The sequence below is a fragment of the Schistocerca nitens genome, chromosome 1 (assembly GCF_023898315.1).
Source record: "Schistocerca nitens isolate TAMUIC-IGC-003100 chromosome 1, iqSchNite1.1, whole genome shotgun sequence".
In the NCBI taxonomy this organism is placed as follows: domain Eukaryota; kingdom Metazoa; phylum Arthropoda; class Insecta; order Orthoptera; family Acrididae; genus Schistocerca; species Schistocerca nitens.
This window is the reverse complement of record NC_064614.1, coordinates 468,876,650-468,892,646: the sequence shown is the minus strand read 5'-3', so window position 1 is coordinate 468,892,646 and position 15,997 is coordinate 468,876,650. Positions and strand designations below refer to the sequence as shown.

Below are 15,997 nucleotides of genomic sequence, written 5' to 3'. Positions count from 1 at the left end.
GATTTATCATATACCCAAAATTTATCAGATTTCTTTTAGTACCCATGTGGATGATCTGACACTTTTCTTTGTTTAGTGCCAATTGTCACTTTTTGCACCATACAGAAATTCTCTCTAGATCATTTTGTAACTGGAATTGATCATCTGATGATTTTTCTAGATGGTAAATTACAGTGCCATCTGCAAACAATCTAAGGGGGCTGCTCAGACTATCACCTAGATCATTTATGTAAATCAGGAACAGTAGAGGGCCTATTGCACTTCCTTGCAGAATGCCAGACATTACTTCTGTTCTACTCAATGATTTACTGTCTATCACTACAAAGTGTGACCTCTCTGAGAGGAAATCATGAATCCAGTCACACGACTGAGACAATACTCCATATGCATGCAATTTGATTAATAGTCGCTTGTCAGGAACGGCATCAAAAGCCTTCTGGAAATCTAGGAATATGGAATCGATCTGAGATCCCTTGTCATCATCACTCATTACTTCATGGGAATAAAGAGCTAGCTGTGTTGCACAAGAATGATATTTTCTGAATCCGTGTTGGTTATGTATCAATGAGTCATTTTCTTCAAGATGATTCATAATGTAGGAGTACAGTATATGCTCCAAAATCCTACTGCAAATTGAGGTCAGTGATATGGGTCTGTAATTCAATGGGTTACTCCTATTTCCTTTTTTGAATATTGGTGTGACCTGTGCTACTTTCCAGTCTTTAGGAACAGACCTTTCGCCAAGTGAGTGGTTGTATATGATTGCTAAGAAAGGCGCTATTGTGTCTGCATACTCTGAAAGGAACCTGATTGGTATACCATGTGGACTGGAAGATTTGCCTTTCTTAAAAGATTTGAGTTGTTTCACAACACCTAAGATAGCTACTTTTATGTCACTCATGCCAACAGCTGTTCTGGTTTCAAATTCTGGAATATTTACTTCATCTTCATTTGTGAAGGACTTATGGAAAACTGTATTTAGTAACTCTGCTTTAGTGGCACCATCATCGGTAACATTTCCATCGCTATCACGCAGTGACAGTATTGACTGTTTTTTGCCACTGATGTACTTTACATATTATCAGAATCTCTTTGGGTTTTCTACCATATTTTGAAACAATGTTTCATAGTGGAACCTACTAAAAGCATCTTGCATTGACGTCCACACGAAATTTCAAGCTTCTGTGAAACTTGGCCAGTCTTGGGGATTCTGCATTCTTCTGGATTTGCTTGCTTTTTTCATTGCTTCTGCAACAGTGTTCTGGCATGTTTTGTGTAACATGGAGTATCAGTCCCATCTCTTATTAACTTATGCGTTATGAATCTATCTATTGCTGTCGATACTGTATCTTTGAATTTGATCCATATTTGGTCTACAGTTACATAATTAGCTTGGAAGGAATGGAGACTCACTCTTAGGAAGGCATCAAGCGAATGAAAGAGAAGTGTTCAGAAAAAGTAGGAGGTTAAAGATTGTACATTGGTAAACAAGGTGCCAGCTTATATAAGGTCAAAGTGAGAAGTAAAGGTGGATTAATAGGAAGGAAGTTGGAGCTGAATGGATATTGTGATTGTAGCTTGCAGTCTGGAGACTGATGTGATACAGCTCTCCACATTATTCTATCCTGTACAAGTATCTTCATCTGTGAATAATTATTGCAACCTTCATTAATTTGAAACTGTTTACTGAATTCATCCTGTGGTCTTTGTCTACCGTTTTTATGCTCCACATTTCCTTCTGTTACCAAAATGATGAGTCCTTGATGCCTTAAGATGTGTCATAAATTTCTTTTTTCCCCATTTCAAAAGCTTCTATTCTTTTCTTGTCTAGATTGTTTATCATCAATGGCTCACTGCTGTATGAGGTGCCCTACAGACAGGTGCCTTCAGAAAAGACTTCCCAACACTTAAATTTTTGGTAGACGTTGTCGGCAAGACTCAGCGGAGCAGCGCCTCTGAGGAAGTCCAGCGCAGTCCTGGACGAAACGTAAGGAGCAGAAAAGTTCTTGGACCACGACCTCACATCCCGGAAAGTATATCAACAGCCATGTCACCCGGTCGTGAAAGCCTTCATTCTACAGACGTTAACAACTTTCTCTTTTTAAGAAATGTTTTTCTTACTATAGCCAGCCTCCATTTAATATTCTCTCTACTTTGACCATAACCAGTTATTTTGCTGTTCAAATATCAAAATAGATCTACTTTTTGTGTCTCATTTCCTGGTCTATTTCCCTCAGACTTGCCTGATTTTATTAGGCTACATTCCATTAAACTTGTTTTACTTTTGTTGTTGTTCACTTATACCTTCTTTTCAAGACACTATCCATTCAATTTATCTACTCCTCCCAGTTTTTTGCCACCTCTGACAGAATTATATCATCAGCAAATGACAAATTTTTTGTTTCTTTTCCCTGAAATTTAATCTCCTTCCAAAATTTATCCTTGGTTGCCTTTATTACTTGCTGAATATACAGACTGATGGGCTACAATGCTGCTTCACTCCCTTCTCATCCACTAAACCGAGCAAGGTGGTGCAGTGGTTACCACACTGGACTCGCATTCAGGAGGACAACGGTTCATTCCTGCATCCAGCCATCCTTATTTAGGTTTTCTGTGATTTCCCTAAATAGTTCCAGGCAAATGCTGGGATGGTTCCTTTGAAAGAGCATGGCCGATCCTTCCCCATCCTTCCCAAATCCGATGAGACCGATGACCTTGCTGTTTGGTATCTTCCCCCCAAACAACCCAACACTCATCCACTGCTTCCCTTTCATGTCCTCCAACTCCTATAACTGCACTCTGGTTTTTGTATGAGATATAAATAACTTTTCCCTCCTTGTATTTTATCTGTGCTATCTTCATAATTTCAAATATTGTATTCCAGCCAACATCGTCAAAAGCTTTCTCTAAATCTACAAATGTTATAAACTTAGAGCTGTCTTTTGTAATCTATCTTCTAAGATATGCCATAGGGTCAGTATTGCCTCATGTGTTCCTACATTTCTCTGGAGTCCCAACTGATTTTTCCAGAGGTCAGCCTGTTCCAGTATTTCTATTCTTCTTCAAATAATTACTGTCAGTGTTTTGAAACCATTAAACTGATGGTTTGGTAATGTTCACACCTTCCTTCTCTGGAACTGTAATTATTACATTCTTCTTTAAATCTGAGGGGTATTTTCCTAGTCAGATATATACTACACACCGGGTGGGATAGTTTCATCCTGGAAGTCAATAATTCTAAGGGGACTGCTATTTACACCAGGGGCCTTGTTTTGGCTCATATCATTCAACGCTGAGAGTGAACTATCTTTTGTGATGATAAGGAGAGGTAAATATGAAGGAGAAGTGTTCAGAAAAAGCAGGAGGTTAAATATTGTACATTGGTAAACAACGTATAGTGTGTCTATAAATTCCTTCTGCCTCCAGACTTCCCTTCTTTGCTTGTCATATGAGCTCTTTATATTTGTACAGCATCTTTTCTTTCCTCCAAAAATCTCTTTAATATTCCTATAGGCAGCATCTACTTTCCCCTAGTTATCCTTGCATTCATCTTCCAGCCATTCCTGCTTAGCTGTTTCGCACTTTCTGTCAGTCTATTTTTTTTAGACATCTGTACACTTTTTCACATGCTTCACTTACTGTATTTCATGGGTTCTCATTTCATCAGTTAAATTACATATCTTTTGCATTATCTATGGATTTCTGCTAGGAGATATATTTTTACCTAGATGATCCCCTGCTGCCCTCATTATATCATTTCTCAAAGCTACCCATTCATCTTCTACTGTGTTCCCCTTCTCTGCATCAGTCAGTCATTGGCTAATGTTCCTTCTGAAACTCTCAACAACTTCTTGTTCTTTCAATTTATCCTGGTTGCATCTCCTTAATTTCCTAGCTTTTTTTTAATTTCTTCAGTTTTAATTTGCAAGGAAAGCGTTTCTAAAGAAGAGAAATTTGTTAACATCGAGTATAGATTTAAGTGTCAGGAAGTCGTTTCTGAAAGTATTTGTATGGAGCGTAGCCATGTATGGAAGTGAAACATGGACGATAACTAGTTTGGACAAGAAGAGAATAGAAGCTTTTGAAATGTGGTGCTACAGAAGAATGCTGAAGATTAGATGGGTAGATCACACAACTAATGAGGAGGTATTGAATAGGATTGGGGAGAAGAGAAGTTTATGGCACAACTTGACTAGAAGAATGGATCGGTTGGTAGGACATGTTCTGAGGCATCGAGGGATCACCAATTTAGTGTTGGAGGGCAGTGTGGAGGGTAAAAATTGTAGAAGGAGACCAAGAGATGAATACACTAAACAGATTCAGAAGGATGTAGGTTGCAGTAGGTACTGGGAGATGAAGAAACTTGCACAGGATAGAGTAGCATGGAGAGCTGCATCAAACCAGTCTCAGGACTGAAGACCACAACAACAACAGTTTTAATTTGCAGTTCATAAGCAATAAATTATGGTCAGAGTCCACAACTGCCCCCTGAAAAGTCTTATAGCAAAAAATGTGCTTTTATGATCTCTGTCTTACGATTATATAATCAATCTTAGACCTTCCAGTATCTCCAGGTTTCTTCCATGTGCACAAACTTCTTACACAATTCTTAAACCAAGTGCTAGCAATGATTAAATTGTGCTCTAAGCAAAATTCTATCAGGTGACTTCCCATTCATCCCTTTCCCACAGTCCAAGTTACTACTATTTTTTTCTTCTCTTTCTTTTCATTTAACTTAACTACCTCAATAATTTTTTATCACATCATACATTCTTTCAATCTTTTCATCATCTGCAGAGTTGGTACGTACATAAACTTTTACTACAGTGGTGGATGTTATTTATGTCTATCTCAGTTACATCAACTCATTCACTGTGCTGTTTATAGTTGCTTACCCACATTCTTATTCACTATTAGACTTACTTCTGCATTTCCATTATTTGATTTTGTATTTATAACACTGTACTCACCTAAGCAGAAACCCTGTTTTTCCTGGTGCCACACTTCACTAATTCTCACTATATCTATCTTCAACCTATCCATTTCTCTTTTTAATTTTCTGACCGGCCTACTCAATTAAGAGATCTAATGTTCCAGGTTCTGACCTGTAGGTTGCCAGTTTTATTTTTCCTGATGACAACATCTCCCTTAGTAGTCCTTATGCAGAGATCTGAATTGAGGACCATCTTACATCCAGAATATTTTACTCAAGAGGATGCTAACATTACAACCATACAGTAAAGCTGCATGCCCCCATAGAAAATAATGGCTCTAGTTTCCACTTGCTTTCAGCCATTCACAGTACCAGCCAAGCAAGGCCATGTTGACTAATGTTCCAAGAGCAGATCAGTTAACCACCCAGTCTGTTGCCCCTTCAGCTACTAAAAAGGAACTCTTCAGAAGCCACAGGTTATAGTGGCCTGTCCACAGATACCTCTACACTACGATCACCCCTGCGATGCTAAAGCACTTAGACTGCCCAGCTCTGGTAGGTCCATGGTTCATGAAATGAATGGTGCAGATGATAAATAGGAGGAAAGTGGGAGAGAGGTAGAAAAATGAAAATAAAAAACAACAGAATAAATAATGAAATTCTACAAAAATGTTGGGGAGGTGGGGATATGAGTATACACTGGAGAGGAAGTTTCCATCTCAAACCTTCAGAGAAACTAAAGCTGCATGAGAGTATCAAAATGGTTCATATGTGTACCAGGTACATAGGCCTGTGAGTTATGTAGTAGAGTAATTTCAAAAACTGGGTACTATATGTACCTGAGGCAGACAGTTCTTTGTACACATCGAGACACTGAGCCATTTCAGTGGTATTCAATGTTGTATAAAAATCAATACACTGAAGACATGTTAGTTGTCAAACATGCACGGATTCACATTTCTCTGCCTTTGGTTTGGTAGGATTTACTAGTGATGGGCAAGGACCAGGCTGCTAGTGAATCATTTCATGAGACAGGGTTTACTGATATAATAGAAACACTGAAGTAGGGATAATGGTCTGGGAATGTTATCTGGTTTTATAAGGATGTTACAGATGTTAAGAGTGTAACAGGGGGTGACGGTGGGTGTTGTGAGAAGGATACCAGGGAGAAATGATTTCACTTCAATGCTTGACTTCAGAAAGTCGTAACCTTGGCAGTGTATGTATTGAAGCATTTTTGTCCTGGATGATATTGGGTGGGTGAGAAGGGCAGTGCTTCTGAGTTTGTTGGGAGTTGGAGGATGAGACCACCAATGAGATTTGTTTGTGGATAGAATCTGTGGGATACCTGTCAGAGGTGAAAGTCTGAGAGAGATTGTTAATATAGGTGTTGAGGTATTTGGTGCTGGAGCAGATATGATTACCAAGGATTCCTAGGATGAATAGGAAATGTGATGTCAATTTGTAGGTAATGTTGATTATTGTTTGATTTTATTTGTGTTGACATTTGCTTGTGAGCTTAAATGAGATGGTGGTTTAGACTTTGGATCTTGAAAAGTGTCCAGTGAATTTAAGTTGGAAATGGGATTTAGCTATTGGGCAAATTGGAATAGTTTTCTTTACTGGGAGTCCAGATCACAAAGATGTTATAGATAAATATTTACCAACCCAGTGAGCTTGTTCCTTTGTTATGCAAGCTTGTTTTTCTGTTTGGTGGTCTCTTTTTCTTCATTTGCCAATATTTTTTCAGTATTTTGCTATATATTTTTATTATTTGGTTATTTATTATCGTCGTTTAGTGCTCTTCTTTCATTGTTGAATGATATTCTCTCTCTGTCTGGCAATCATTCTTAAATGCTTGCCAAACATTTCCTCTTGCTTGGCTACTGTTTCTCATCATTCAGTAATCTTCTCTCATCTCCTTGCAGTCTCCTTTGCTTTACAGCCATGTGGAGAATCTGTTCAGTGACTATCTATTGCTTTACATTTATTTTACAGTCAATTATTTTACACAAGTTCTCCCCACACTCAGCTTGCCTTTGTACAGAAACGTCTTGCTTTATTTTACACTTGTTTCTTATTCACTGGTCTATGCCATCTCCAATGGCAATATGTGAAACAATGTACATTCTTTTACCAAGTAACATGTATTCACTTACAGCTTATATAGGAATGACCACTACTAAACCAATTGCATTTAAACAACAACAGATGAACTGTCTGCTTCGAAGAAATCAGTGCCCAGTTGCTGAATATGTCCTACAGCATAACCCAAGGAACCTGAGTGCATGGTATACTACACAGGCGATCAGTATTAGTTTCCTGAATTCTGCATGATGGAAACAGACTCTTCAACATATCCTCACATCTCACTAACACCCGTCCTCCCCATTTTTTAAATTTTTATCTTCATCTTTTTCTTCCTATTTGGTTTTTCCCAATCTCCTCTGCATTTTGCTTCCTATTTCTTCATTGTGTTATTGATTCCATTTCTCACTTCTCTTCCTCTTAATCAACATTGTCCTATCATCTCTGGACTGAAGTTTCCACAGTGCTTATGAATGTACTGTCTTTGATTTCCTACTCTATCAGATACCCCTCCCTTCATCTCCATATCCCTTATTTTTCACTGAATGTGGAACCCTCTCAACTTGAGGTCTGAATGTTTGACCATGAGGAGGCTACTGTTCCTTATTCATTATCAAAGAAACTAGCAGTTCACAAATCTAGGTACAGTTATTTCTACATTGAAATGTGTGTATTGGCAGTAATTAGTGTGCTATGATTGCTCTGACATGTGACCCTGTCTGACTTAGTAGGGTATTTGCGACCTTGTCCTGGTATTGCTTGGGTAGCACTAAATAACTATGGCTGGATGATTGTAATAAATAATACACACAAACCTTCCTTAATAATCTGTCTCTTAGTGAAGACCATGTCAAAATACCCACAGTAGTTCCAGAGATTAGCCTTCACATACAGACAGAAAAATGTTGTGAGCGACTTCAGTTTAGTAATATGTATAGGTGCCTGTGAGCCTGTGATAGGAGTGTGTTGCATGTGAGTCTTATACATATGTAACCTATGTGTGAAGGTGTTGGATACAGTAATGGCATAAGAACAGAATAAAACATTTTGTAAGATGAGCAGACTGCATAAATACCACTTTTGGAGAGGTGAGAAAGGTTTTAGGGAGGATATTCCTCAGTACATGTTGAAAGTTACTCAAAGTCCTGTCAGAGGTTGTCCAGTAGCAATTTCTCATTAATTCTGTCTTGTCTGCCCCAAAATTATGTTGCACCATTCATATAAAAGATGGAATTTCCTGTTTCTTCTTTATTCTCAACAAATAATTAACTCTATTTGCATGAAGGGTTCAAGTGCAAACCCTTTGCCATAAACCCAGTCAACTCATACTATTTTAATCTTCATTGGTCATATCCTATCCCATTAGAGATAGAGCCCCCTGAGTAAATAACTATGTCATATACCAACTATGTTGTGATTTCTGTATAAGCTTTTATAAGGGGATAATCAACTATTTTTTCACTCTTAGGGTGAATAGTGACTGCAAAGTTGTCACTAATGGCATGTTTTACCACCAAGCAATGTACCACCAAGAGTATGAGCTGTCCCCCCAACACTTATTTTGGTCCGCAGTTCCCACAGACTCAATCTGTAATAGCTCCTGCTCTTCATCCCCTTACTGACCCCCTCCATCGGTTTCTAGCTCTGGTCCCTTCACCTACTGTTCTGCGACTGGTCTTTTTCTGTTCTGCCCCTCCCTCCACCCCCTTAAGAAAAAAAATCCTGTCCTTTCCTACCTTCTCATCATATTGATCTTGTTAACTCCCATCCCCTCCCCCTCCACACAATTGTCAACTGCATGTCATATTTCATTCTGATCTTGTGCCCATATTTTCCAGACCAAAATTCTGTACACATTGCAGATTTTTATATGCACATTATTTGCACCTAAGGTAAAATTAGGTGAGCAGGCAAGCTACATTTACCAGTGCTGTGAATTTTCTTCAGTGTGTCTGTATTCTTCAACAGTGTATGAAAACATTCAACACAAGTTTCATCATAACTCACGCCAGTAATTAATATTGATTTCATAGTTTCTACAACAAGCTGTGATGTGTCAGTAGTCCATATAGTATTAATGTGAGAAATACCCTTTCAGCAGTAGCATTAGTGACAGGAAGGCAGAAGAGAAACTTCACTAACTTGACTAAATTTGAAAATGGAACATGATTGTGACTCATACGGGAAATCATTCCAAACTATCTTTGAGGTGGTAAAATGTTATTAGCAGTCCATTCAGACTGGTTACAAATTGTTTGACACAGACATATTCATCATACATTTCATTTTCTGCAAACTGAGCACAAGGCATAGTTTTGATAACTAAAGAAGAAGTTCTTTCAACGTCGTCCCATAAAGGTACTTCATGTAAGGTAACCCAACTGTAGATTTCCAGTTCTAGAAATGTTCTTCAGTCCACTTACTTTATGTAGGATAGAGTAGTTTCATAGCAAGATAGTAGAGTGCTACGAAATGTTTTTACCTCTCCTGGATGCAGACCTGCATCTGTTTCAAGTTTTTAAGACTTGTTTTCATATTTAAAGGAAGAAACTGGTCTTCAGTTTTGGACTCTAAGGTAGTCTTCAACTTACTAATACAAGCAACCACTTCAAATCTCCAAGTCTACTTTAAGTTACTGAGAAACTAGAAGCACACATGTTTCATCTCACTTTTCCTTTTGATTCTGAAGAATTAATCTCCTAGATGAATCGAAATCTATAATATGTATATGAAGAAAGAATGTAGTAAAAAAATGATTTGTGAGATGCTTATAGTCTATATATATATATATATATATATATATATATATATATATATATATATATATATATAACAGAGGGAAGTCTTTCCGCTCCCAGGATTGGAATGACTCCTTACCCTCTCCCTTAAAACCCACATCCTTTCGTCTTTCCCTCTCCTTCCCTCTTTCCTGATGAGGCAACAGTTTGTTGCGAAAGCTTGAATTTTGTGTGTATATTTGTGTTTGTTTGTGTGTCTATCGACCTGCCAGCGCTTTTGTTTGGTAAGTCTCATCATCTTTCTTTTTAGATATATATATATATATATATATATATATATATATATATATATATATATATATATATATGCACAATGTCGGCACTAGTACAGTGTATATCCACCTTTCGCAGCAATGCAGGCTGCTATTCTCCCATGGAGACGATCGTAGAGATGCTGGATGTAGTCCTGTGGAACGGCTTGCCATGCCATTTCCACCTGGCGCCTCAGTTGGACCAGCGTTCGTGCTGGACGTGCAGACCGTGTGAGACGACGCTTCATCCAGTCCCAAACATGCTCAATGGGGGACAGATCCGGAGATCTTGCTGGCCAGGGTAGTTGACTTACACCTTCTAGAGCACGTTGGGTGGCACGGGATACATGCGGACGTGCATTGTCCTGTTGGAACAGCAAGTTCCCTTGCCGGTCTAGGAATGGTAGAACGATGGGTTCGATGACGGTTTGGATGTACCGTGCACTATTCAGTGTCCCCTCGACGATCACCAGTGGTGTACGGCCAGTGTAGGAGATCGCTCCCCACACCATGATGCCGGGTGTTGGCCCTGTGTGCCTCGGTCGTATGCAGTCCTGATTGTGGCACTCACCTGCACGGTGCCAAACACGCATACGACCATCATTGGCACCAAGGCAGAAGCGACTCTCATCGCTGAAGACGACACGTCTCCATTCGTCCCTCCATTCACACCTGTCGCGACACCACTGGAGGCGGGCTGCACGATGTTGGGGCGTGAGCGGAAGACGGCCTAACGGTGTGCGGGACCGTAGCCCAGCTTCATGGAGACGGTTGCGAATGGTCCTCGCCGATACCCCAGGAGCAACAGTGTCCCTAATTTGCTGGGAAGTGGCGGTGCGGTCCCCTACGGCACTGCGTAGGATCCTACGGTCTTGGCGTGCATCCGTGCGTCGCTGCGGTCCGGTCCCAGGTCGACGGGCACGTGCACCTTCCGCCGACCACTGGCGACAACATCGATGTACTGTGGAGACCTCACGCCCCACGTGTTGAGCAATTCGGCGGTACGTCCACCCGGCCTCCCGCATGCCCACTATACACCCTCGCTCAAAGTCCGTCAACTGCACATACGGTTCACGTCCACGCTGTCGCGGCATGCTACCAGTGTTAAAGACTGCGATGGAGCTCCGTATGCCATGGCAAACTGGCTGACACTGACGGCGGCGGTGCACAAATGCTGCGCAGCTAGCGCCATTCGACGGCCAACACTGCGGTTCCTGGTGTGTCCGCTGTGCCGTGCGTGTGATCATTGCTTGTACAGCCCTCTCGCAGTGTCCGGAGCAAGTATGGTGGGTCTGACACACCGGTGTCAATGTGTTCTTTTTTCCATTTCCAGGAGTGTATATATATATGACTAAGTATTATTAACTCTTATGATCATAGATGTGGAATAATTTTGGTTTTCTTACTTTTAGGTTATCCACCTCTAATGTTAAGGACCTACTGTTTGCAGAGTATCGATGCAAATTTGGTTATCGCTTAGCACAGCACAGCAAGAGTAAATTGTTGTGTGTCAATCGTAGATGGGTAGGTAATGTACCAAAGTGTTTACCACTTAAAGTACATGAGAGTGGTACAAATTTCTGTGACAATAACAAAGGAGGTTGTGATCAAATGTGTGTGGAAGCAGCAGGGAAGCCTACATGCCTCTGTTTCAAAGGATTCACATTGAACGGAACTGTCTGCAAAGGTACAGCAATTATTTTCATCTTGCCACACTTACTGTGTATAACTAACCAAATTATGATTGTAAATGATGATCAAAATGAATAGTGTATTCAAATTATGTGAACTAGTTGATCAGGATGACACAGCCTATTTCTCAGACTAATGAATGCACAGCATTGAAACAATTTTGCAGTTATTAACTCTAAACTGGAATATGTGGGGAAATAATGAAAACAAAAATATGTGTGATATCCTTTTTAGACTGCTAAGAAATCATTTATCAGCCTCAAGTGCAAATAAACTAGAATTATCAGCACTTTGTTGTACAATACTGGTTGAGCTCTGAACTGGAGTCAGCTGTAATTTGTTAGACTTTCCCAGTGATTTGGTGTTATCTTGTGGAATCGTGTGTACTGCCCGTGGTCTTCATCTGACCAATACAATATTTTGATGCTGAGTTATGACATCAATATATTTTGTTGGTAAGATGCAGACCACTGGCAGTACACCCAATTCCATGAATGGATTCATATGATTTAACATGCATACCACTAAAGCTCATGCCCTCAAGTGGTTGACAGGGTTCCATAACATTTGGTCAAGAAAAAAAAAAGAAATCATATATATGTCTCTATTCATTACTGAATCCATTTGCTTGGCCATACAGACTAGTAATTCTTTCCCTCAAGCTGCCGATAAAGTTGTCTAACATTTTGTCAAATGGAACACTGAATACCCAAATATTGTCCAGGTGACTTTTTGTCTGTTTTGTCACCTGAAAGACTGATCATACACAATTCTGAAGAAGATAGATGCAATACTAAGATGGTAATGGGATGCTTGTTCCACCACAGTATCCAGAGTTGTAAGGAACATTGCATCAATTGCTAATAGCTCAAAAAGGACTATAGCTACTTCAAAAATATCACAAGAAAAAACCAAGTTTGATTCTATGAGTAAATCAACATTAATCATAGAATGAATTTTGTGGGTGAAAAACTTGATCTGCACTCTCTAACAGTTTACCATTTTACTATACAAAATAATTTGCAGACTTGCCTTCCTGATCAGTACATGAAGACAGAATGGCTGGCCATCTCTTGCTTTCAGGAGGCAATATTCCACCAATGCTGATGTATTAAAGTAGAAAAAATATTACCTAAGTTTGTCTCCTTTTGTCCCTAAAGGCTTCCTCTCAGTCTTGTATCTGAGTGACCTACTCCTCCTTCTCCACCATCCCAAGCCTAATCTCTTCCATGAGGAAGGAAGTAACAGTTCTGTTCTGCTTTTAACAATGTAGGAAAAGATAGGTTGCTACTCACCATAAAGAAGACACATTAATTTGCAGACAGGAATAATTAAAAGACATTTATGCAAAGCTTGTGGCCACTGCCTTCATCAGTCAAAGAGAGACACACATCATTCACACTAACAAGCAAAGACACCTTAAGCAAACATGACCACCAACTCCAGCAACTGAGGCTGGAATGCAATTAATCACATGGGATGCAAGCAGCAGTCTCGAGGAGGCGGTGAAGGGGAAGGGATAGTAATGTATGATTGAAAAGACAGATGAATGCTGCCTGGTGGAGTAATCAGGGACTAGAATGCCTGCATGTGCAGCGTTATGACATTGTGGGGCAGGGAGGTGGGGAAAAAAGGAAGGGAGTGGGGAAAGATAGGTGGATGCAATGGCAGAGGGCAGAAAATAAACAGGGTGAGAGATGAGACTGAGGAGGAGATGATAGGACAGGGGGATGGAAACTATTGGGTGGAGGGTGTGGGGACAGTACATTAGTGTAGGTTGATGCCAGGATAATTACAGGAACGGAGAATGTGTTGTAAGGATAACTTCCATCTGCGCAGTTCAGAAAAGCTGGTGGTGGAGGGATGAATGCAGATGGCTTGATTAGTGAAGCAGTCACTGAAATCAAGTGTGTTATGTTCAGTTGTATGATTGTGTATGGTCTACTTTTCTCTTGGAAACAATTTGGCAGTGGCTGTTCATCCTGGTGGACAGCTGGTTGGTAGTCATACCGATTTAAGAAGCTGTGTAATGGTTGCAGCAGAGCTGGTAAATGACATGGCTGCTTTCACAGGTGTCCCTGCCCCTGATGGGGTAGGATAAACCTGTGAGAGGACTGGAATAGGAATTGCTGGGTGGGTGGATTGGGCAGGTTTTGCACCTGGCTCTTCCACAGGGATATGATCCTTGCTTCTTCTTTCCCAACTTCCCTGCCCCACAACCTCCTAACGTTGCACCTGTTTACATTCTAGTCCCTGCACACTCCACCAGGCAGTGTTTGTCTCTCTCCCCACATGTACACTACTATCTCTTCCCCTTCCCTACCCCCACCAGACTGCTGCTTGCATCCCATGTGATAGTTGCATTCCAACCCGAAATGCTGGAGTTGGCAGTCATATGTGCGTGAGGAGCGCTTGCTTGTGTATATGAAAGGTGTGTGTCTTTCTTTTACTGATGAAGGCTGTGGCAGAAAGTTTTATGTAAGTGTCTTTTAATTGTTCCAGTCTGCAACTTAATGTGTCTTCTTTATGGTAAGTAGCAATCTGTCTTTTCCTGCAATGTTGATTGTCCTACCTGCAGTTTCCATTGTTTCATTTTTCTACTTTTAAATGTTTTTATCAATAATATTAGAATTTAGCATCTGGAAAGTAAGTATTGTCCAGTCATTCTGTCTCCTCATCTTTTTACAGTTTTCTAAAACTACTGATCCTTCTTATGCTACCATCTCCCTTTCTGGTTAATATGTCTGACTTAAATTTTTGTATATCATCCTTCACAACCTTAACACCTTCTCTCCTATCCACTTCACGTGGTCCTCCTCAACCCAGCATGCCACCTTCCTGGATGTTGACCTCCTCCTCCTCTCTGATGGCTCCATCCACACCTTTGTCCACATTAAACCCACCAACCACCAACAGTACCAGCATTTTGACAACTGTTGTCCCTTTCACACCAAAAATCACTTCCATGCAGCCTGGCCAACTGGGGATGGCATATCAGTGGTGACAAAAACTCACATACTCAGTATGCTGAGGGTCTCACCAATGCTTTGACAGACAGGCACTATCTCCCAGATTTAATCTGCATACAGGTCCCCCAAGCCCTTTGTTCTCACACCCCCAATCCTCCCACCCACCCCAAACAACCAGACTCAAAGGAATGTCCCACTTCATCAAAAAAATGGTTCAAATGGCTCTGAGCACTATGGGACTTAACATCTATGGTCATCAGTCCCCTAGAACTTAGAACTACTTAAACCTAACTAACCTAAGGACATCACACAACACCCACCCACCTTCATCACCCAGTACCACCCCAGACTGGGAAAATTGAACCACATCCTTTGCCAGGGCTTTGAGTATCTATCATCATGCCCTGAAATGAGAGGCATCCTACCCGAGTTACTTTCCACCCCTCCTAAAGTGGTGTTCCATTGCCCACCCAACACATCCTAGTCCATCCCTATGCCATTCTCAATCCCAGCCCCTTGCCACAAGAATCACATCCATCTGAAGGACCCAGGAACAAAACCTGCCCAATCCATCCACCTAGTACTTCCTATTCAAGTCCTATCACAAGTTTATCTTACCCTATCAGGGGCTAGGTTGTCTGTGAAAGTGACCATGAAATTTACCTGGTCTGCTGCAATATTTGCACAGCTTTTTTTTATTTGTATGACTATCAACCAGATGTCCACCATTTGGACCCTTCCCTCCACCACCAGCTTTTCTGAACTGCGCAGATGGAAGTTATCCTTACAACACATTCTCCGTTCCTGTAATTATCCTGGTATCAACCTACACTAACGTACTGTTCCCACACTTTCCACCCAATAGCTTCCATCCCTCTCTCCTACCATCTCTTCCTCATTCTCATCTCCCACCCTGTTTATGTACCGCCCTCTGCCAATACATCTGCCCACCTTTCCCTGCTTCTCTCCTTTTTTCCCCACCTCCCTGCCCTACAACCTCCTAATAATGCACCTGTTGGCGTTCTACTCCCTGCACACTACAACTGACAGTGTTTGTCTCTCTCCTCACCCATACACTACTATCCCTTCCCCTTCCCCACCCCCTCCAGATTGCTACTTGCATACCGTGTGATAGCTGCATTCTGGCCCAAGATGCTGGAGTTGGCAGTCATGTGTAAGTGAGATGTACTCACTTGTGTGTATGCATGGTGTGTGTCTCTCTTTTACTGACAAAAGCTGTGGCAGAAAGCTTTATGTAAATATTTT

General features: G+C 40.8%; 1 protein-coding gene across 3 annotated transcripts in view; it reads left to right on the top strand.

Moving 5' to 3' along the window:
• LOC126236026 (uncharacterized) overlaps positions 1-15,997 on the top strand; it is a 332,303-nt gene that overhangs the window by 231,106 nt on the left and 85,200 nt on the right. For all 3 annotated transcript variants that reach the window (XM_049945051.1, XM_049945069.1, XM_049945060.1), the window contains one exon: positions 11,483-11,757. In XM_049945051.1, coding sequence (XP_049801008.1) covers positions 11,483-11,757 — 275 coding nt within the window. The remainder of the gene's footprint in view (positions 1-11,482; positions 11,758-15,997) is intronic.